This window comes from Opisthorchis viverrini, assembly GCF_000715545.1.
Source record: "Opisthorchis viverrini unplaced genomic scaffold opera_v5_227, whole genome shotgun sequence".
Classification (NCBI taxonomy): domain Eukaryota; kingdom Metazoa; phylum Platyhelminthes; class Trematoda; order Opisthorchiida; family Opisthorchiidae; genus Opisthorchis; species Opisthorchis viverrini.
In genome coordinates, this window is record NW_008751884.1 from 565,583 (window position 1) to 588,119 (window position 22,537).

At 42.2% G+C, this 22,537-nt stretch overlaps 1 protein-coding gene across 1 annotated transcript; it reads right to left on the reverse strand.

The window, feature by feature from the left end:
- Nucleotides 1–2,686: 2,686 nt before the first annotated feature.
- Nucleotides 2,687–17,542, reverse strand: T265_08608 (hypothetical protein; the record flags this gene model as incomplete). The annotated part of the gene is made up of 8 exons (XM_009174463.1): nucleotides 2,687–3,617; nucleotides 5,533–5,681; nucleotides 11,280–11,655; nucleotides 13,863–13,920; nucleotides 16,805–16,868; nucleotides 16,979–17,207; nucleotides 17,246–17,352; nucleotides 17,441–17,542. The coding sequence occupies 8 exons, from the start codon at nucleotides 17,540–17,542 to the stop codon at nucleotides 2,687–2,689; spliced, it is 2,016 nt and encodes a 671-aa protein (XP_009172727.1).
- Between the last annotated feature and the right edge of the window lie 4,995 nt (nucleotides 17,543–22,537).

A 22,537-nucleotide genomic window follows, 5' to 3' on the forward strand; every position in this document is an offset into this window, starting at 1 on the left:
TGCAACTATTTGCACTGGAAGTGTCATAAGCAACTATGACGACACACAAGTGAATAACTTGTTTATGAAGGATTTAGTTTTTTTTTGAAAAAAAAACAACTGGAGTAGTAAAAAGGAACTAACTAACCACATCTTTCAGTGAAGTTAGTCAGTCAATAAAGATCACAGTTTGCGCAGAAAAAAATCCGACGCACTGAAAAGAGACGTAAGTTTGACTTAAGTTCAGGTCATCAAAACGAACTCACGTTGGAATGTGAAAATCAGTAAGTGTATCTGAGGATCCTTGGTTCTCCACTACTTCACCCACTAAGAGCGACAGCTTTAAACGTTTCCGCATTCCTGATAATCAGCCTGTTTTCGTGACAGTCCGCCCGGATCAGCCGCCTAATCAACAAATTTCGTTTTATGACAGATATCTCCCAGGATATTTACCTATTATGGTTTCATAGGTCATCAAAGTTAAAGTGTTCTCGGTGTCCGTGACTACATTGGTCTGAACATACAGGGTCAAAAGTAAAACTACATTCCATTTTGACGCACAAAAAAGGGGACGGACAGCAGACCGAATCAATCATTCTTGTACAATTGACTGCAGTCTTGAGTGAGAAGTGCCCCGTGCTTCTTGATAAAACACATACCTTTTGTATATGATGATATAGTTCAAGGGTCACCTGATCCATCGGGTTTCCTTGGAACAGTTATTTTTCCTAGAGTTAAGTGCACCAAGATCATGGAAATCTCACGGAAATCTCCTAAAAAGTGGTGTTTTCTCTGCCACGGTAGATAATAAGACGCTGAGTGAATGCTTTCCTGAATAACTCAATGAAAATTCATTCATATCCGGGTATCCCAGTATATCTTGTGAAGGTCGGATATGATCAGAATACGGTGTGCCCCAGATAGTAACTACCCTTTTATATTCATGCTACTAAAGCGTATAACCGCTGTAGGTTCCTGTGACATGTAGCATTAAGAACTGGAGTCTTGCTAGTCGAGCTCACCAGGAATGAAAAAATATCACTTCGATGGTACCATCCATAGCTAAGAAAAGTTGTCTCCACATATAAGAGATGTACGAAAACTCTCGGGTTTTAACCATTTTGCGGGCTATTGTCCGTCTACCGCGCAGAAATAATTTGGTTAGTCCTGTGCAAAGTGGAGGCAACCGAAGGACAAGCGGCCGATTACCGAGCAAAGGATCAAATCACTAACCAGTAAATTGAATCAAATTGAGTATCGCCCTCACCTTGGATGGAGACTCAACTGACCAGTGGTTAATGCCACAAGTAGTCATGGACCAGTCATACAGTTTGTGGCGCTCCTGCATTAAAAATTTCATCTTCAATGCGCAATATGCGTTCGTACAAGTAACCAAAACAAGTTGAAAAGAACAAACTGACTGAATCGTTCAGCTGCCGAGCTGTATCACCCAACCACCCTATTCTCCGGTAAACGGAACAATGTAGAGGCCGAAACAATCAAACCCTTAGTACTTGACCCAGAGCTGATAAAATGACTGACAGACCAAATGATTGACTGAATGACTAACTCACTGACTGACTAACTGACTGGCTAACGACGAAAAATTCTCCGCTAATACTTTTTATCATGAACCAAAATGTCAACTGGGACCACCCGGAACTTGATGAGTATCTGGTTATTGTGCATTTTGTCATCCTGTCCTTTAGTTGCGTTATCTTCAGTCTGGATTTTGACTGTTAAACTCCCATCGAATAGCGTACGGATGCATCCAAATCCGACGTTCTTGCTAAGCCGATTCACTCCAGTCAAAAAAGTTTGCTGAGGTTATGGGCTTAGGTATCGGCCGTGCTAAAGTTACGGAATCTTTGAGGCCATACTCAAATCGGTAAGTGATTTGGAGCAATAACTTCATAGTGTCCCCTCAACGACATACAGAAAATCTACCCTTTCGGTTTTGGGAGGTTGTTTCTTCAGAAGGGTGAGCCATTTGAAAAAAGCAGTTGCAAAATTATCTCTTTGACTGAGTTGTTCCCTCTTCAAAATCACCTCAGTGGAGTAGACAGCTTCGAATTCCTCGCCGTTAGCATGGCAGGGATTGGAATGTTGGGGAATATGAATGCTGATGATTTACCCCGAACATACAGCTGGGCGATTACATATGTAAATATTAACTGTTAGCTCTGGATATCCAGCAACCATCTTGGGTCGCTCGTTATAAAAAGAGACCGCTGCTATAAAGGTTGCCTCAGACAATGGAAAGCACTACACAAAAAACTACTCAACGTGTTATGCTGGATTCCCAGCATATGTTATAAATTCAACAAAAAGGGTCTGGTGAATTATAAGCAAATCTTCAGTTCCACTTTTGCACCTTGGCTCGAGCTATTTGTTATTTTGGAAGGGGCGCAAGTTACCAGTGTGTCAGCTATGCTTCAGGTGCTCAACTACTTATAAAAGAGTTGTTGAAATCAATAGAAATAAAATTTGCCAACTAAGTAGCACAAACAATGAGAATTGGTGAGGTGAGAAAACTAGATTATTTACACTGGACACCCACGTCTATAGAGACGTTAGGTATAGCAACGAACGTATGTGAAAAAGATACATCGCAATGGTAACCCACATCATCGAAGCTGTCTGTGTGCGGTAAGTGAGTTTTGGAGACTCAAGTGGCTCTGTTCGACTACGCACACCTGGTATTTCATTATACGACGGAGATCATTTTATCAAAAACCTTTACTAACCGCTCCAAATAAAGTTGCAAAGGGCCTCCAGCTGCGGAATCCATCAGAAGAATTCGGAATGCGCGCCATTCCTGAGCGCTGATTGACTTTCGATTTGATACGTTTTGCTTCTTGTAAGGTGTCTGAAGTGTCACGGACTCAGGAAGATTGTTCCTAGAGCTACATATACTTTTTCGTCTCTGCTTAGCATTGCTTGATACATCCATACACCCGAATACTTCAGTTGACTCCCAAGATACAGCTGAACCTAGGTGTATTTCATCGAATACTTCTTTTTTGGTTTCTACATCACAGATATTCGGTGTGTATTCCCTCAGTAATCCACCAACTCGGGATTCCGGGATTGAATCCAACGTTGATGTAGCCGTCAGATAGACTCGGCTTGTACGCGATTCTCTCAAAACTTTTCGACTTTCTTTCACACCAAAGAGCCCCGTTCCAGAAAGTGCTTTTGCCAGTATTTGTTCAGAGACCTCTTTGTCCCAGTCTTGTTCTTCTTTTTTTTCATCGGGTAGGCCGTTTATATTTTCATCAGAAAACCCGGTTAAAGCATCGTTGAAGCCTCCTTCTTGCAATTCACTCCGTGAAGTTTTAAATCGTTTCGGAGGGATATAAAATAACTGGCATCCTCCATGACCGGATGGAAGAAACTGACAGCGCTTCAAACGACTTTCCCAATGAAGTATCCAGCTAGGAAGCCAATACGACCGCAGGCGTCTCAAACTATCGTATTGGATACGCTCAAACATGAGTTCCCCAATTCTCTGTGTCAGGTGATCCTCATCGCTTTGACAGTTTTTCACAATCTCATTTGACAAAGTGTCGATCGCCAGCTCTAGATGGCGCCGTACCTTGGGAGTGAGCCTCAGGATGTAACGGTCTTCCAGTTCTCTGTAATGCGAAATAAAGTATAAAAGAACAGTCTGTTAAAGTTGTAGGTATGGATATATCCGTTCAGTCGAAACTGAAAAATGATGGGAAATTAAAATATGCAGAAGATTACACTGCTTCTCAGGAATTTCATTCACTTGTGAAATAAACACTTTAATAACTTCCATTTGTGATTTTCGGATTTCCGTCTTTTGATTTAGTCCCTACGTGGTTTACAGTATGAGAGTGACTTAGGACTCCAATCGGACAGATCTTAAGCGGTAACAAAAGGGCACTGCTTTCACTGGAAAAATTGCAACAGTGAGTGGGATCTTCTGGTCTCAGTAGAAGTGTCGTATGCACAATCGTCCATTGAACAGCCAACCCTGAAAGATTATCAAATGATGATTTGCCGGCCCATCAAATGTCAACGGCAGCAACCGCCAGTTTGTGCTGAAACATTAAATTTTTCATCAAGTCTGCAGTCTATTTTCTGGCAAGATGATAAAACTTAAATTTAATAATCTATCAGACCTTTCTATGTGGTCTCCCGGACGCATTCTGCGTGTTTAAACAAATTAATCCTGTGTAGGTGGACTGGAACTGACGAAATGTTTGCAGCTTAGTAATTTTGTCTTCGAAAATTTATGGTTAAACCTTCACACGTTTGATTAGCTTGCAATGGGTTCGCAATGTGAGAATGGTATTGGAATGGAGGGACAAAACCCCTGTTGATGCCTGAAATAACAACCGAAAATTGCCCTTCCAAACGATCAACTGTCATTTTGGTCAATCGCATCGATGGTTTCAGGGATCAATTCTCGGAAACAAATTTTACCAGCTTCTGTTTCAATTATTTGACCGAGCAGTTGATTTGTCTCATCCCAGGTTCTTGTGATATGACATTATTTCCCTCTCATTCTACCCTCTTCTCCTTCCTCAAAAGACCGCAGTTTTATACAATCCAGTTGAATGGCGGGCATATTTGTGCCAAATGTCTCATCACATTGACTAGGTGAACTGCTATTTGGTACTCTTGTATTCTGGCAGAAATGTGTTTTGACGTCAAACAGTGTTTTATGTGAGGTCTGTGAAGTTCAGTTGGTTATATTTGTGATGAACGTTTTGATTCCGATTTCACAAGCACGTTAACTGTGGTATTGTGTACCATTTTATTACGTAATGTCGCCATTTGTGTTGCGTCATTTAATGCTTGCTTTAAAGGTAATCCTGGTACCAAACAAACGGGGTAACCATGTTGTAAGTGTGCAATTAAAACCAATTTACTATCAGGACTTGGTGCCCTGCAATGCTCATATCTATCATTTACAGTTATCTACTTTCATGTCTCAGTGAACAGTGGCTAGATCCACCACAAGCTCTTCCTAGTCGAGATCTGACAAGTGAGCATCTTGACGTATGTCCGTTTGCAAACGTTAGCTCGCCCCGCACGACCACAAATCTTACAACCCATAAGTTCTGCAGAAAGTGTGTTTCACTGAAGTGGCTCCCACTAACTACACACATTAAGTGAGCTGTATAATATCAGGCTCTATGATCAGCAAAACGAATGTGCCCTAAAAATTCTCCGGTGATTGGCAAGATCCTCACGAACCGAGAAGTCTCATCACATTGACATTATTCTAATTACCATACCGACGAAAATCCTTCAACATCCCAATATCTTTTGGGGCTCATTAACCTGGCCCAGTATACGAGCCTCCATCAATCATTTCGATTATTCGATTATTCTTATTGGTCTCATGCACCTTTCTTTCAGTTTTGGATTGCCTCGTTGAACACCCTATCATGCCGCTATTCCATCACCTTATGTAAGAAGCACGTGAGTTATAAATTCCAAGCGATGCAGTCAAAACTGTTTTATTTCGAACGTCATTTACAAAGTATTCCATCTGTTAACCAAATTTATACTCACCGTAAAAGTTGAAACTTTGTTCTTAGACGCTCCGAAATTTGCAAATGAGCAACGCTCATTGTAGTTTCTTCGCAGTCCAGCCAAAAGTCAACTAAACTGAGTCCTTTAGTCGGCCCGAGGAAGCTAATGAAATCCCTCATTCCGTCGCGCTACAATCATAGATGAGTAAAAGTGAAGAAGAGTGAAAATATTCTGGAAGACAGTCAGCCTTTAGGTTTTCTGGAATAAAAACTTTCTTGTGACAGTGCCTTCACTGTCGTGGTTGAAGGCTGAAACTTGAAATTTGTTGCAAATCTGGTTTCCTTAACGGACTCAATTTTAGCTGGATGGAAGAGGCAAAATATAAAATGAAGTACCGTTTCAAAATTGCTTCTTCCAAAATAGATGAAAATAACACCAACTAAAGACGCAAGGGCCCTGAAGGGTGGTCTGGCTCAAATATTTTGGAAAAAGTGAGGTAATGGGTATACGCTGGTTGCAACCACAATAGGATATAAGAATTACAGAACAAGCAATGCGGTTTTACGCAACCGAAATTTGACTAATTCTGTTGTGCCTATAGGCAGCAGTGACGCAAACCTGTACTATATACATCAAACGGAAATACGGGGCCATGTGAATATAGAAGTAGATCGACAGGCTGAAGGATGGAAATCTTAGACCAACCAATACAGGCTCTTTCGCGAGTTTTTTTATAAGCCAGAGCCTGTGCTCAAGTCGTGACAGAATCATCAGTTTTCTGCACCGCTCATAACGATCAGTGGTGTGTGCATGCCGTAGCCGACTGTGGTGGTCCAATCTGGTGTTTGTCGCTACTGGAACAGTTTTTAAGCGGTACAATGACCCAAAAATGTTCAACTGGGATACATCCGGTCTGATACAACTCTCGCACAATAAACGCACGCACAATACCCACGGTCAGACTGCTTACATTCATTTGAACCCCCTACCGTTTTCCAATTTCCATAGAATTTATTCACCTGATTTAATGTGCAGTGCCATTAACGCTGCAGTTTCTGTGAAACACGCTCGCCTCAGAGTAATAAGGATCTGCTGCTATCCGGTATTTTTGAATGAATATCTAAAGAGCATCTAGGTGACCCCTGTTTCCGACACGTGCATCTTCATGGAATGACTCGTTGTCGGAGACGATGCCTTTCAAGATAATAGTGTCAATCCGTTAGGCACACCTATTCAGTGGATTGCACATTCAGGTGGGTCAACAGTGGAGAATCGCTCTTGATTCTGGGAGCGAAACAGAGTCACTTCACAATTTTATTACCTGAAACGGAGTAAAAAAAGGTTCATGGCAATTGACAAAGTGATTCTCCTTTGTTTCCTTAAAAATCTGTGTGCAACGTGAGTGCTTTTCTATAAAGGTGATTTTTTGTTAGTGAAGAATGTTCAGCGCGCTCGCACAGTATTTTTGTTTTGCCGCTTTTCTTTTCTTCGGAGGGGCTGAATTCACTAGGAAAATCTAGCCGTAAATTTCCATACCTACTGAATGGCATCGGTCACTGCTATGATTCCAAGTTTCTGATCTATCGTATTGTCTCAATTTTACTGTTGGTTTTCTCACGCACGTGACCTTAACCTGCATTTCAAACCGGTGGTTTAGTATGACCACACAGTGCATGGAATTCGGAGAGTTTCTCGTCGATGCCTTCTTCATGTTACACGCATGGCACCCAATAAGTACTTTTGGTTAGTAGTCCGCGCTCTGTCTGCTGATTGGTAATCTGTATCCCTTTCTCCTCCGGCGCATATCAATTTAGTAAACAGAGTTTATTCAAAGGGAACAAGGTCAAGGCTGCATATATCCATTTGGTACCGGTACCATTGTAGTGTGAAATCAAAATTGATTAGGCACTATGCCGACTGTCGAATTCAACGGCCAAACTCAAAATTTCGATTGACATGGAAGCGGTCAGGTAAAACTGAGTCCGATATAGTTACGCTGTTGGTTCACTGTCCGCCTGTCAATGAGGCTGTCTTGAGCCTGTTCTCATGCTCAGTTGGTCAGTCACATGGAATGCTTTGGCACTCCTTGGACAAGCAGGATGATGCGACAGTCCACCGACTTCTTTATAGGACGATTCTTGAACACGCGTTAATGTTCAAGATAGATGCAAAGGTAAGAGATCTGGGGAAGGAAGAGACCGTATTCTCACATGAGATTTTCATAGGCGTATTCCATGCTAATCACTGTTTATGGTGTCCTAATACTTTGAACGTAATTCCTGGACGAATTCACAATGGTCTGAAGAAGGAAGGCTATAAATTACCTCGGAAAGCAGCAGTTCAGAGTGAGCTGGCTGGATTGTAGTGATTTTTACTTGTGGCGCATGGTTGAGAGACCTGCGAATGCCCGCTTTTAACCCGACAAGCCGAAACAACGCCACAAGTGGCTTAAATTGGCGAAAGAAATTTTCGTGCTTGAGGTTTGTACTTTCACCTTCTACCGTCCGAACCGATGCAACCTCTGAGATACGTACAGCCTCCATTAACTTTCATTATTACTCCTTGAATTCTCGGGGGCATATTCAAAGACTGTACGTCCCGCAGCATGACTTTCTACTCTGTGGGCGTGAAGGACTGAACCGTATCAATTAAATTTCCAAGTGTCAATTCACTTCTAGCACATTTTCAAAAATCACAAAATTATCATCTACTTATTCTAGACTGACAAAGTTCTCAATCGGACAGACTTGAACACCTAGCTTTTAAAGATATTCCTAGGTTCACCTGATCAAAAGCGAAGTGGAACAATTGAAGAGAGTGAACGTATTTATAGAAAAGCTTTCTTAAAGTCCCTATTTGTTCTCACGAACCCATAAGTATATGTTAGCGAACAGCAAATGATATTCATGAACTTCTGGGACAAACATTCGTTTTCAAAGCGGACACCTCTGACCACTCACCTCCATTTAGATAGGCAGTCTGGTTTTCCACATACGGAGGCAAACAAGTTAGACAAACACCGACTAAGCACTAATTTCCATCTTTAGGCAGAGCAGGCCAAGACTAACCAGGACCAGCGGCTCAGTGACGCTTGAGGAAGAAAAGAACTTCGTTTATTTCCAAGGGCGTCGGGGGTTATGAGTTCACTGTACAGGGCTGAATTGTTGGTCGGGATACCAGCTAAGTAACTGCAGGTCACTAGTTGAATTGTTCATGAAGGTGTTCAGCTGAAGAGCTAAGGTATTTCTTCCTTTTAAAAGCCAAGCGGGCCTTTTTATCAGTACCTGTTTTCTGTTGAGTGTGTAAAATGAAATCACGTATACACGTCCCTCCAGCTTTTCGCCCTCTCCACCTCCTCAGATTACTAGACCACCGAGATTCTTGATCCTCGTAAGTGCTATTTCTGACCTGCAGTATAACAGTTCGCTGTTTTTTTTTACTGTCTACCGGCTTCGAACAACTATACTCTGTTGCGGGAGGTCCATTTCCTGCGTCGTCCCAAAGGCGGAGCGCCCAGCATCCTGCACGGCAGCTGTCATTGTTTTCTAGCAACAGTCAGCTTCAAAAGATGTGTTTCCAAAAGGGACTTCAGCAGGTGTTTACGGTTTTCTCACACCAGAAGCCCAGAGACTGTCACACAAATCGCACAGAAGCTACTTTTACCGGACAACCATTTAAAAAGAAACTGTATGACTCATTAACCTAAAACAGTGTCAACCCCAATAGAACAAGCCGCAGCACCAGATGGTGGAAACCGGGCGTGAAAGTAAGCTGAGTTCATTAAACGTACACATGACTTGAATTCTAGTTTCAGACAGGCAGCACATATCAATGGATGCGAGTTCAGAGCACATGCAACGGCAGACTACTGTCTGACTTGTTTCACGGTCGAACGCTGCAGACTGCCAGAATAATTGGGCATCCAGGTTCGAAGAGTAATTTCGAAGTGCCTAAAACCGTGTTGGTAGAGTAAACGGGAGTTTACATGGTTAATCATAATGGCAGTTGAGTAAGTCTGCCAGTTCTTATAAATGGGTGGTTGAAATAGCACTCGAAACGATGGTGACAGGGGACGATCGAGTATATGAGACAGAAAGAAGGGAGGCGTCGGCAGTAGCATGTTTTCGCATACCAGCCACTTGTATGCACCAAGTGGGGCGCCCCAGCCAACGAAGCCGCGTGACAGCCTATGAGACCACTTGTGACTCTGCTATGCTTGTTTGTACATATGGCAAGTTGCTGCCGGGATAACCCAGACCTAGACGATTATGGTACTGAACTAAGGCTTCTGGCTCAAAAGTCTAACTGCAAAGCAGCAGTGATTGGTGTAAGGCCGTCAGAGCAGCCTAATGTTTAAGAAGAAATTCGCCCTATACTCTCCAACCCCCGACCTGGAGGACCAGCAGACTGTGTTAGTCAGATCACTACTGATTAGCTTGGTACGACAGGCCGTGTGAATGACGCATATACACTCCGCATTATAGCTTGTACATTATGGAGTTGCACAAACCGTCACGACGCTTCAAGGTCCAGTCTCTTCGTGGATAAAAATAGTCGAAAATATTGCCGAAGGTCGCAATCTTACGGATTTCGGCCAGATAGCTAATAAAGGCCCTATTTCGATCATCTGATTTAATGCTTGAAGGCAGGTTCTACCTAAAACATAACACCATTGTACAGCATTAAATGCATGTGTTCATAATCCAAAGCTGCTGCCATTTTTTCATGACGACGACATAGGTGTTTCCGGTAGATTACACTACGATAACATCCGGTTACATCTGTCTGTACATCAGTTTGGGCGCCGTATATGAGCTTGTAAATTCTGACCGAAAACAACAAGATTAGATCAAATCGCTACCAGCTGGCCTCAGTGATCTGTGGCCACAAAGTGCAGTGCAGTGTGGCGGCTAAACGTTTGCTCACCAGTGAAGGCTGCGCAAGTATCCCTTAGTAGGCTGTCATGCCCACTCAGGAATGCCAAATATATTACTGGAGAAATTACTTCGTCTCACTACCTAACTATTGGCTTTGTGTGACAGAAATTGCCGGTGTTTTCACTCATTCACAGTGCACTTGAAGGCCCAACTCCGCCTTCTCCAGTTTGTTAGTCTAGTTAGGAGAAACCTGCATCATTTGAATCAACCCTTTGTCTCGATTCCCTTAAGGCCTGAAACAAAACCACTTTGCAGAGAGATATGAAACCAGCTACATGTGGACTTTGCTGCACACATATCTCAAGTTTGGACTCCTAAATTACTCACAACAACTTGATTTCCGGATGAAATATTCTAATAAATACATCATCGGTGAACGAAACTGCGGCAGCTACAACCACTGTACGACGAGTACGCGGTTCTTACAGCTGACAATGATGATGATGATGTTGATGATGATGATGATGATGATGATGATGATGATGATGATGATGATGATGATGATGATGATGATGATGATGATGATAGAGAAAAATGTTTCCCGCTTATTAGTAGCAGATACTTATCCACATTGATTAAATGCGAAAAGCTTGAGTTGGGATACATTTGGTTCATAGCTTGCCGTACTGCCCATCCCTACTTTACTCAACCACTGCGGAAGTCTTGATACCCTTCTATGCACACCATAGACAGTTATTTTGGGTGCGATCTCTATACAGCAAAAACACTGTATAGATAACCAAGTACATAGTTCTACCTGAAATGTAGCGACTGCTCAACAGCCGGTTGCTCTAATTGCTCATACAGGGATTGGAAAGTAAAACTGGTTCGTTGTATAGTTTTACGTACACTTGATAAAAGTAATTCCTTAAGCCGCTGGAATGGTATATGTTGCCGCTTCTGGAAGCTCTCAAGCTGTTGAACCAGTTCGCTTTCCGTTGCAGTGACAAAAGAGTCGCTAGTACTCTTCTCAGCCTCCTTTCGTTGAACCCAACATTCTGCTCGTTTGAAATGATTTGAGTCATCCGTTTGTGGATTCTCAGGGGAGCGACGATGTTTTTCACTGGATGTACCGCGCTGAACAAGAACTGGGTCTGACATCCTGCGGCTTTTTCCCACGCTTCCAGCGCTTGCAACGTACTCAGGGATGTTGTTTGCTTTGCCACTGAGTCTGGATTCCAGTACAGGAGAAAACTGTTCTGGGGAACCGGGGACTGTCTGGCGTCTATATAGGGCAAAACATTCGGAATACTCATATCACTATAACACACTTCTATACATTTTTACCTTGAAAATGATAAATAATGTCCAAAACGGACTTGCCGACTCGTTAAGTTTCCATCCGAAAATGAGGCATCTATCGCTTTTCTTTTCCATTTGGTTAAACTTAATCCAAAACAGTCTACCACCCAAGTGCCTTCAGAACCGAAATCAACCAAAAATTCAACCTCTAGGAGGAAGTGACCCATAGACACAAAGACAAATTAACCTGTTTGTACCAAGCTCATGCCAAAAAGTGTCCTCCGCGGTTTGGTTCCCTACACAATAAATATTAGCACCCAGTTACCTTCAAGGATATTGGGTACGTCGTTGCCTCCAAATTCTTGTGGACTCTGATGAGACTCCATACTGTGAAAAGCCTCCAATCATAAAATACATTCTAGCAGGTAGAAAAGTTGGATCACTGAGTAAGGAACCCCTGCTTAGCACTAAAAATGTACCTAACCTGACGCGCCGAAATTATGTGAAACCTGTAACAGGTACCAAGCGGTCTCGTTGTGCGCAATGTATGGCTGCCTGAATTCCTTCTGTGTCGGGTGAGTGAAGAATTCAACGTCGATCTCAGGTGGTTGAGCGGTTTTTGAGTTTGCATTAACATCAACGTCCTCTAAACGATGCCAAACGTCAGCCCGTGGGTTTTCCGTAGCGCTTTCTAAGCCAAGTCACGTGCTCATCAGTCAAATTCCGACATGGATAGGCATCAACTAAGAGCTCTCATAAGAGCGAAATTCGAGTTCATTGCCTCCTTACTTTGGTATAAACCACCAAGAAAAAATTCCATATACCACAACCAAAACGTTTTTCCCGATGAATTATTTATTACAAAAGGTCACAGCGTCTGGTTTCGTTCGTAAAACTATCAAGCATCTAGGCCCAAGAAAGCTTTTGGAAAGTTCTACCCCATTAGATCACTTGGGACTGAAGTACTTCAGTGAGTTCCTAATTCTGAAAGTAGTACAATTTGGCCTTCTACCTTCGGGTTTTATTTAACTTTATACTCTGGGGTGCAATCGGAATGGAACACCTCGTAAAATAAGGTGGCACAAAGTTCAAATTATATTGAAAATAATGTGTATGTATGTGTGCGTATCTTCGTGTTTCAGTACCGTTTTCTCGATGTAACAGTCAAACGGGGCAATGCATATATGACCCGTTACCCTGAAATCACAGACTAAATGCACATGCTGTTCACTGGTCTCAAACTTCACTGCATGCTGCTGAATGCAGTTTGTGGCTCATGAGCATTATCTTGGCCTTCTTTAATAACCTTTCTGAATTTTTGCAAGAAAATACCCCAGGCCAAACTACAGTCAGTAAAGGAGTGTCCAAAGCAGCATCAAATATTACATCCTATTCACGTACTCCGAGTTCATCTGCCTTGAACGATTGCAAAAAACGTGCACTACAGAAGCATAAATGTTTCAAAGTGTCCCATGTTGACTCTCTTCTCTCGTTCTGTTCATTGGTCTTGGAAGAGTTAATAAACCCTACGGTTTGTTAGGTTCTCGCCTTTTGTTGTTTTGTTTTTTGTTTATTAATACGAAGAATGGTAAGTGAATAGAAACACCTACTCTTCATCACTTGTCCGGATGAGAAATAGCGGAATTCAGCAGCACGGTTAACGTATTCTATGAGTCTGTCGCCCGCGCCAATGCTGGAGCGAGTTTTCCAGAACGGCTAATAGGAATCTTTACCGGTGATTTTTTTCTCCCCTATATGCATATATACATATGTATATTTGCATATGTATATACATCCACAACAGCAAGGTAACAATGCATGCGAGATAGCTATATACCTTGAAACTTTTGTTCTCTGGCTGTTTTAGCCGTGTCAACATCATTTGAGTTGTCGGATGAAGACGTGAGGGAGCGGTCAATAGGTGACTCTAAGATGGTTCTTTTCAGAGGGTCCTGCCATATTTCGTTCGCTCCAGAGAAATATCTCCATTAACTTACTTTTGGGTCAACCAGCAGTGCGGTGTTGTGGTGCAGTTTCTATCAAATTATTTATTAGATTGATTGCGCTCTTAAATGCATAGCTTTTCGATAAACTACAGAATCAATGATTCCCTACTGATTTACTGATTCACAGGCCGAAACAAGTGTTGCATCTACAGTCTAACGGGTTGGAAGTGGCACTTCGACTTACCTGATTTTGAAATACTTGCCATAGGTATGGTCCCGCTTGCGTCCTTTATCTTCCTGAACTAGACGAATTCAGAATGAAGTGATTGAGACAGCATCAAAATGATACTATCAGGGAACTCAAAAGCTTGTTTATGTTCATCCTTCGAGGAAATTTGGGATCTGGAAGTTAGCCACGCCTTTCACTGCATGTGTTTACAATATCGTCTTAATTGCCTCGGTACACTATATCACCGTGTTGTATCTTTGCATAAATGTAACAGTGAGATGTCTGACAGTGGAAAGCATACTTTAAACATTGTAATAATCCGAGACGGAAGACACGTCACATTTTCAACCTGAAAACACCAACCCCGACAGCAACAACATGGTCGAAAATTCACATCCTGCAAACATATTATACTCAAATGACTGTGTAGCCCACAGCATACACACTTAGATGGACAACGCAGCTTTAAACTAACCACACGAAGTCCACTGATATAAAAAACCACCGGAAGCTTTAAAACCTCCCAAAAAATAAGCTAAGATGAGTACGGCGGCTCCCTGTTTCTAGGTACAACATCTGAGGTCCGCTAAGGTTGTATTCTGTGGTCAATAGTGATCCGAATAAGAAAGTGTGATTCGAAAAATTGCGACTGATACACCGACATCATCGGGTATATTGAAATACTCATAATCTCCAAGCTACACTGAATAAGCCACAGTTGATCCTACGCACGCAGACCTAACTTTCGTTCAGACAGGAATCGTACAACTGAAAGTTCAGATGCAAAGCCTAGCTGAACCACAAAAAGGACGGAACCGGTAGAAGGCTATTCGAGAATTTCTATCAGCTATGTAAACGTTTGCATGAGAATAAATTATCTCATGCTGCGCAATTATGTTGTGGAGCGGCTGACCATTCGGGTAAGTTTACAACTTACGGATATGAAAAAATATTAAATGGTGTCAAAAGGTGTCATCCCAAAACCTTGCTTTTAATCTTAGTAATTGATTTCCTGGATATCCCTCTTTTGAGAGAAGTCTACGGGATAGTTCAAGTCAACCTGTTCCACTTGTGAGCTGTTGAGCTCCTTGTAGCTAGGGGTGGCACACATGGTCAACACAATCCTAAAGATAATGACATAAAGCGGCACTTTTGGGGCGTTTTTTGGAGACCGTTTCGCAACAGCGACATCTGACAGTAATATGATCCGCTTTACTCATAACTAGCCCAGCTCTGACTATTCCTGAAGAAAATATCACAAAGAAACAATTTATAATCACCAGATATTTGATAGACTTTCAGTAAGGCCGCGTATGTTCCAAGGCGGCCACCTATCGGGCTATAACTGGACTTTTGCCCCGCTGTGAAAAAGGGGCATCAGAAGACGGTCTTCAACATCGTCAGACCTAAGTCCGTTATGCACGAGTGGATGCCTAGGCAGTCTCTTGTTAACACCATAAGTTCGTATGGCGTTGCAACACAACAGTCACGAAAACCACCTAGCGATGCTGCAAGTGCTATACTAGAAAAGTAAGAATAGGTAATAGTGTTTCGGAAATCCTCGTTTACTGCGGTCTGCACTTAGTAAGGCTTGGTGACTGTTGCCAGTTAAATAAAGTGATTCTGTCCCCCTGTATTCTGTGGGATCAGTCCTAGTACCTGCAAACATGAGGCTTGCGAGGTGCATCTGAATGTATCAAGGCAACCATCAAGCGGGATACTGACGTCTTACGGTTTTGATCACGCGGCGAGTAACGATAATATGCGCGGAATGTGATGATATGTTATTCCCGGCTATGTTGTCTGATCTTGACTCCTTGTACAGCTGAATAATGAGAAGACAAAGCCTTGGGCACAGTTGCAATGCTCTGAACAACAAGCTGTTAACAAACAAGGGCGGAAAAATGACAAAGCATTTATATATATATATATATATNTATATATATATATATATATATATATATATATAATTTATATTTATATATATATATATGGTTCGACCCTGAAAACGCCGGAAGTTCGTTCGCACCCACAACGATGCAGAGCTTTTGGGGATATTGAAATCCCCAACATGACGGACGCTTTGTCATACATCACAAAGCTAATTTTTAAATCTTAGTATCAACGACGCTATCTCAGAAGGCTTGTTAAATCCATTTTAATAAGTTTACAGAAGCCATTTGAAATACTCCTAGAATTGTCACCAAAGTACTTTCTCTTCATAAGAATTTAAAAGAATCTGAAAAAGAACAAACTTTGGAGATGTTTTCTCTCATTGTGAGTCTTCCAAACCAGTGAGATTTTCCATTTAGCGAACACGAACCGCTTACCTTTTTATCATAACCCCGATAAACGCGATGCCAAATTACGAATGATTAAGCTCTTGGTGAGATGCTGTTCTCATCTCAATCACTAAGTGAAACAAAATGGATTGAGTTTTGCTCGTTTTAAAAAGGCCACGGTACGTTTGTGAGCAGCCACTTTGTAGCTGACGTCAGCTTCCACCGTTTGTTACGTTCATTCGATGAAAGCGGCGCGACTATTCTGATGGGTAACTGAGGAATCACTTATCCCTCAGCAAAAATATCCTCCTTCTAAGCTAAGCAAGATGACAGGAAACAAGGACCTCGGGTGAATATTTTTAATTCACTTTCGGACATGGTGAATAGTTCAGAATAAAGTCTAAAGTAGAAAACACTAACGACCTGGTTTCCAGGACACAGGTGTATGAAACCGTTTCGTTCATAAACCGCAGGTCAGCTGGTTGTTTATGCTGCGTGAAAAAAAGCGCTAGTGAAATTTCGCAACTCAAAAGCCTTCACAGAATAGTGGCAATGAATCCAGTTATTAGGCTAGATTATTCTTAGAGTTTCTATTATAAACATTTTGTAGCCTTTTTCTGTGTTATTTCGAACCTAGAAATAGACTCATTTTGGAAAATTGATAGACAGACTCACTCCAAAGATCATCAAAGGACTGCTGTTGCTCAGAAGGGGTTCCGCGTGAAACTTCCGAGCCTCCCTAGAGGTGATTTGTACGAAAAGAGGGTTTGTGTCGTGATCAAAGAACAGATTTACTGATTGGAACCAAAACCGAAAACATGCGGCTGATGAGCATTCAACCGAACCCACCGTTAAATCTGACTCCTCCGTCATCTCACTGCACTCTTCCATCGACTCCGTATCATGGGCAAACGACGACTGGCGGCTGACTCCAGCGAGCCCTCTGATCGCACTAGTGTTACCCGAGTGGAACAAATCTCCGAACACTTTGGGGGCAAGCAGCTCCTTTCCTCCAGGAATAAATTCCGTTGGGCAGCGAAGGAGCCTGCACAATTTGAGCTCTCTATAATAGTCACTCCTACATCAATACAAGTAGGTGTGCTCAAAACGACTAACCTTTTGAACGAAACGTATCTCTCAGACTTTGCCCACTTAATAATACTTTCTCGCTCCCGGTCGCTAAGTCCATATTCCGGAGTCTGCATTTCAGTAGTCTGGACTGGCTGAAATGCTCCTGAAAGGCGCTCATAACACAGTTTTTGACTGAAAATCTTCCAAACACTGGTTTATTATGAGGGTGAATACACTTACCGGCAAACGGAGAAAGGCGTTGAAATAACTGAGGAACAGATCATCCGATACCAGCTCTTCTTCAAATTCACTACTTGAGTTTGCCGAGAGGCTTCCGGACATGTTCTTTGCTCTTGCTAATTTTCCTACAAGGTTCGATGACAAACTATCTGGGGTGATAAACAGTTATGGTTACCGAACTTTGAAAGCGCCCTCTACACACGAAATTCAAATGAAAAACTGGCGATCAATCCATAATTCTTAAACTTCAATTTGTCCGACAATAACCGCATAGAACTGGAATGATTTCTGAAATGATTAGGAAATCCACAGTTATGTATGCATTCTTTGGGAAAATGGAAGCTCAAGGATGTTGAGATTCGGGTTCCACTTGTACATCAGAGTTCATCAAATTACCATGCCCGCTAGTGCCAACAACCATTATTAGGCTGAGTCTTTGTCCCGGAAGGTTTGAGTTTGTCACTCAGTGTATTCACACTTTCTAGGTCACAGATCGCGTGCATCTCGGCTGCCTCTGCTTAGCGCCATTCAAAAACAGCTCTGTAAAACAGTCTTCAAATATACGAGGTAAATGTTCCGACCAGCGAAACCTAAGTAGAGTGAGCAGCACGTCCATTGTAGAAGAGTTTCTTCTTCCCAAGACCATCTGGCATAACTCAACATTGCTAACCTGAAGTTCCCACCAGATTCGACTGATGTAAGTCCTCTGAAAGGAAACATCACGGTTCTGATCCAAAATAGTATTATACGATGTATAACTGAGAGAAACTGACGTCACATCACCGCGCAAGATGCCGTAGGCCGGTGAAAACTAAACTCGCCTTCCCCGCACCTCTCGTTTATGATACTATTTAACTAAATATGCTCCGAAGAGACTTTCTCATATTGTATTTGACACTGTATTAGATAAAACGAAGTGTTCTGATATTTCCCTGCAGCCAACTTCCGAGTTCGCCCTGCTTTAGGCCGAGCAGCTAGGTGTATACCCTAAGTTTCCATAAAATTCATGCCCCGCTTAGTAAGCAGGTGATGAGATACACCCAACTGCAGGTTGAACTTGTAATGACAAGAGACTTAACTGAATCTCTTGTTTTTTATACGCATTTTGTGAGCCTGAATAACAAGACCTAAAGGAAACTACTCCCAAGGTTGCTGAAAACTCTTCGGCAGCCCACGACCAACTGAATCATGAGGCGGCCTGTGTGCAGCACATTCAGTTGCAGAATATCATAAACGAGAGATTCAGCTAAGTCTCTCGTGAAAACCAAATTGATTTGCAAATGAGTGTATTTCTCAAAAACGGTCCAATTTGGGTTCAAGTAGAACATAAGGTTGACGAAAGCTCGGGGACTGCGCCTGCCTGATGAGCTCCAAGAAGGGCGAAACTGGTCGTGGGCTGTCGAGGAGTTTTCAGCAACCTTGTGAGTAGTGTCCTTTATGAAGATACACCGCGATATCTCGAATATCGTGCCAACTGAATCATGAGTCGGCCTACGTGCAGCGCATTCAGTTGTAGAATATCATAAACGGGAGATTCAGCTGAGTCTCTCGTAGAAAACAAATTGATTTGCAAATGAGTGTATTGCTCGAAGACAGTAGACCTGTTTTCCGGCTACAATGGTGTTTCTCGTGAAAATTCAAGACTCTGTGTGCAGAATCGATTCTTAGGATTGACTTGCTTTTTAGTAGTTAGTTATATAGTTAAAAATTTCATGCAGCTACCCCTGAATCACATTTCCTTCCACCGGCTAGTGCAAACACGATAACGGATGCGACCCTTGTAACCAGTTTCTGGCTCACTTACTTACTGTTCGTAAACTGTCAAATATTTTACCTAAAAACTTGTCGCCTCAGACTGTAAGCTTTTGGTGAAATCATACTTTTGGGGTTTTGAGGGATAGGTATTTTGTTCCTAGGCACAAACTCTCGTTTGAACTGTTGTCTTCTTGTTCTGGCGTAATTATTCCGGTGAGTCCACACCGAAGCACTGAACTCGAGTTTCGCTCTTATTAGAGTTCATCAGCAGTGCATAACCAATGGTTGTGCCGAGATTTGGACCCCGGACCTCTGACATGTGAGGCGAATGTGCAACCACTACTCCACCAACGCACGTTAGACGCGTCAGACGCGTCGGAACAGGCGAACGTGTTCACGCTTGTATGTGTGACTGGTGTGCCCGACCCGTCGAACGACGACCCACCAACTGTCTTGGTTGTGCCGATCAATTGACCCGTCACGGCCACTGGATATCCATTGCTGATGAGATCTAATAAGAGCGAAACTCGAGTCCAGTGCTTTCTTTCGGTGTGGACTCACCGAACTAACCATGCCAGAACAAGAAGACGACCGTTCAAACGAGAGTGGTGTGACGATGAACAAAATCATAATTATCATCGAAAAAATCGTAATAGTTTCAAAAGATATGCGGAAAAACAGATCAACATGGGTTTTTATCAAGAGTGGAATCCTACACTAAGGCTACTTACGTGGGTAACACAATATGTAAATGAGTGTTCTAACTGTAAAGCAAAATCCAATCATCTATTGACTTGCTTTATTTTGAACGACAAGTATCGGCTACTTCTGTGCACTCAACGACGTCATTAAACTGCCATTTAAAAAACATGGTTAACTAAGAAGTGTGCAGACTGCTGTAATATCCCTGAAGAAAACACGAAAGCGTAGTGAATCAAGCATTGTGCACTCGAAGGATTTTATTCAAACAGATTACCCGTTTATTTTCATGACTTGAATGGTAACAAACTAGAATAAGACAGCTCTTAAGTGACCATTTTTAATACATGCTCATTTGTGTCAATGGTGAATATTTAGTCCAACAAAAGTGTCAGTAACAGAATTTACCCTTGAGAATAACTTCGTCGACAAAGATGTAGGGGGGTAACTTGTAATCGACCTCAGTAATTTAGTTGCCCACCAGTTTCGAAATCGAGTAGAAGTCATGGGTATACGAAACCTTTTCTGTGACTTTCTAACCCGGTGTGGAAGCTAAAACCGTACGCTCCACAAATTGACAATGTACCGCCCAAAGAGGATATAGAAAGGTTAAGGTTGCACAATAATCTGGTGTGCGGCGTACGAATTTGATGCTTCCACAAACGCAACACAATATCTGTCACTGAGCAATGTTTCTCGGTTAAACGGTCTGTAATTGAGTAAGCTTTTGCACAACATTACTATCCATTTACTCAATACCCATTTTAATAGAGGTGTCCAGCAAGGCTGTACTCAACATTACTGATAAATCCTAATGCACCCTTCTAATCCTGGTAGACAAATATTTAATTGATGTTGGACTAAGTAATTAAAAGTGTACCATTGGGATTAACGGTATACCGCTATGTCTTTAAGGACGCGTGCATAGTACTGGAGTGGGTTGTATTGTTGTATGACTGTGGACTTCGAATGGAATATCTCAGACAAATTCAGGTCTCTGATCGCGATGTCGGGGGATCATATCTGAGATCTGGTCTAATCCACAAATTCATACTGAGATAAATGTAAAACGTATATATGGAGAAACATGAACTAATTCGTAGAGTGTATCCATCACCACAAGCTAAGATGGCTGCACCATGTGGTAAAAATGCCGCTTGCTGGGACAAGAGCTGTTTTCCGTATCCAGTTCGGAGTGGCGGAAATTTAGAGGTAAACAGGAATTGACATTCGAAAGAGAATGAGGGATGTTACGAAACGTTTGGGTGCTGTTCGAAATTAGGGATAGTGTTCCTGTCCATGATCGGCAAGAGACACTGGACGATATGGATGCTAGCTGACGACAGTGGCGTTCTTGTTGTCAGCTTCTACGCAGATTGTCTGGCTGATTGTTGGTGTGGCCAGCTCTGATTTTTGTGGCGGCCCAACTCTAAGTCTCCATACCGGTCTCACTTCCCTTTCTTACATTATGAGGCTTCCTTTTATTAAATTGACATGGTGTTATGGCAGAAAAGCATTGATGTTTGGTGTTGTCAGTGTTGATAATGACGATGATTGTGAGGACTAACGAATTCCAAGCTGAGGCGTTCAAGATTTTTTAAAACGATTCAACGGTTTTTGGTTTTCCTGAGTTACGTTGGTCGCTGCCGTGACGGACGTTACAAAACCAAATGCCAAGCAACTCTATGAGTACCGGCGTCACATTTCTAACAGACGTTTAATTGCAAAACTTGACCTCCTAACGTTAATATAACTGGCTTTAATTTAAAGCTCTTGAGTGGGAAAAGAGAGACATCCAACTCACAAAGGGCATAATCACTTGTACCAACACGTTACCTACCACGTGTAAGTGTGTTCAGAATTAAGCAATATATCTAGGCCATTTAGAACTGTTGTCGACCACAAATACGGTGCCTTCTTTTTACAAATAATCCAAATTCAACTTTTGAAATTTCATCGAATTTAAGGCCGGGAAAATAGCACAACACTTCACCAGACACCCTTAAATGAACAGAATGGTATGCTATGCTTATAACATATGGCTAATTAGACTGTCACCTTTAGATCACACACGGTTCCTTTGTTTCAGTTAGATCGCTTGAGTTCTTGTTTATACCGCCGAACTTGAATTGTTCGGTGGCGTAAAGCCAAGTGATGCACTGTTTTCTATTTGTCACCATCCTTCTTTGTTTTACTTTTTTCGCTTGGTTGACGGAACAAGCATTTCAGACACTTATGTGTGGATCCAAAATCCGCCTTGATCGTATTCACACATCTGCTGTTTGGAATAAACCATTCAAACACAAACGTCCATTTAAGCTTTCATCAACTATGGTGATGAAACAAAAAGAAGCAGATTCTCCCTCACACCTGCGAGATATTGTGCTTTGGAAGTAAGTGAAAAACCCTGCCAGTATAACGCACACAGTGTCCGATCCTACGACTCCCCAGCACGCTTCAATACTGTGGCTTCCAACATCGTTCAGTTCAGGACTAGTTTTTCGTAATCTTAAATCTCACGGATACCCACCAGATCAAAGATATCGTCAATCTGTGGATAAATGTTTCCTAACCATGCGCGTCATTTACAGAGATAATTTTGAGGGTTGTAGGGAGATGTAATCCGCAGCTTTGATGAAATGC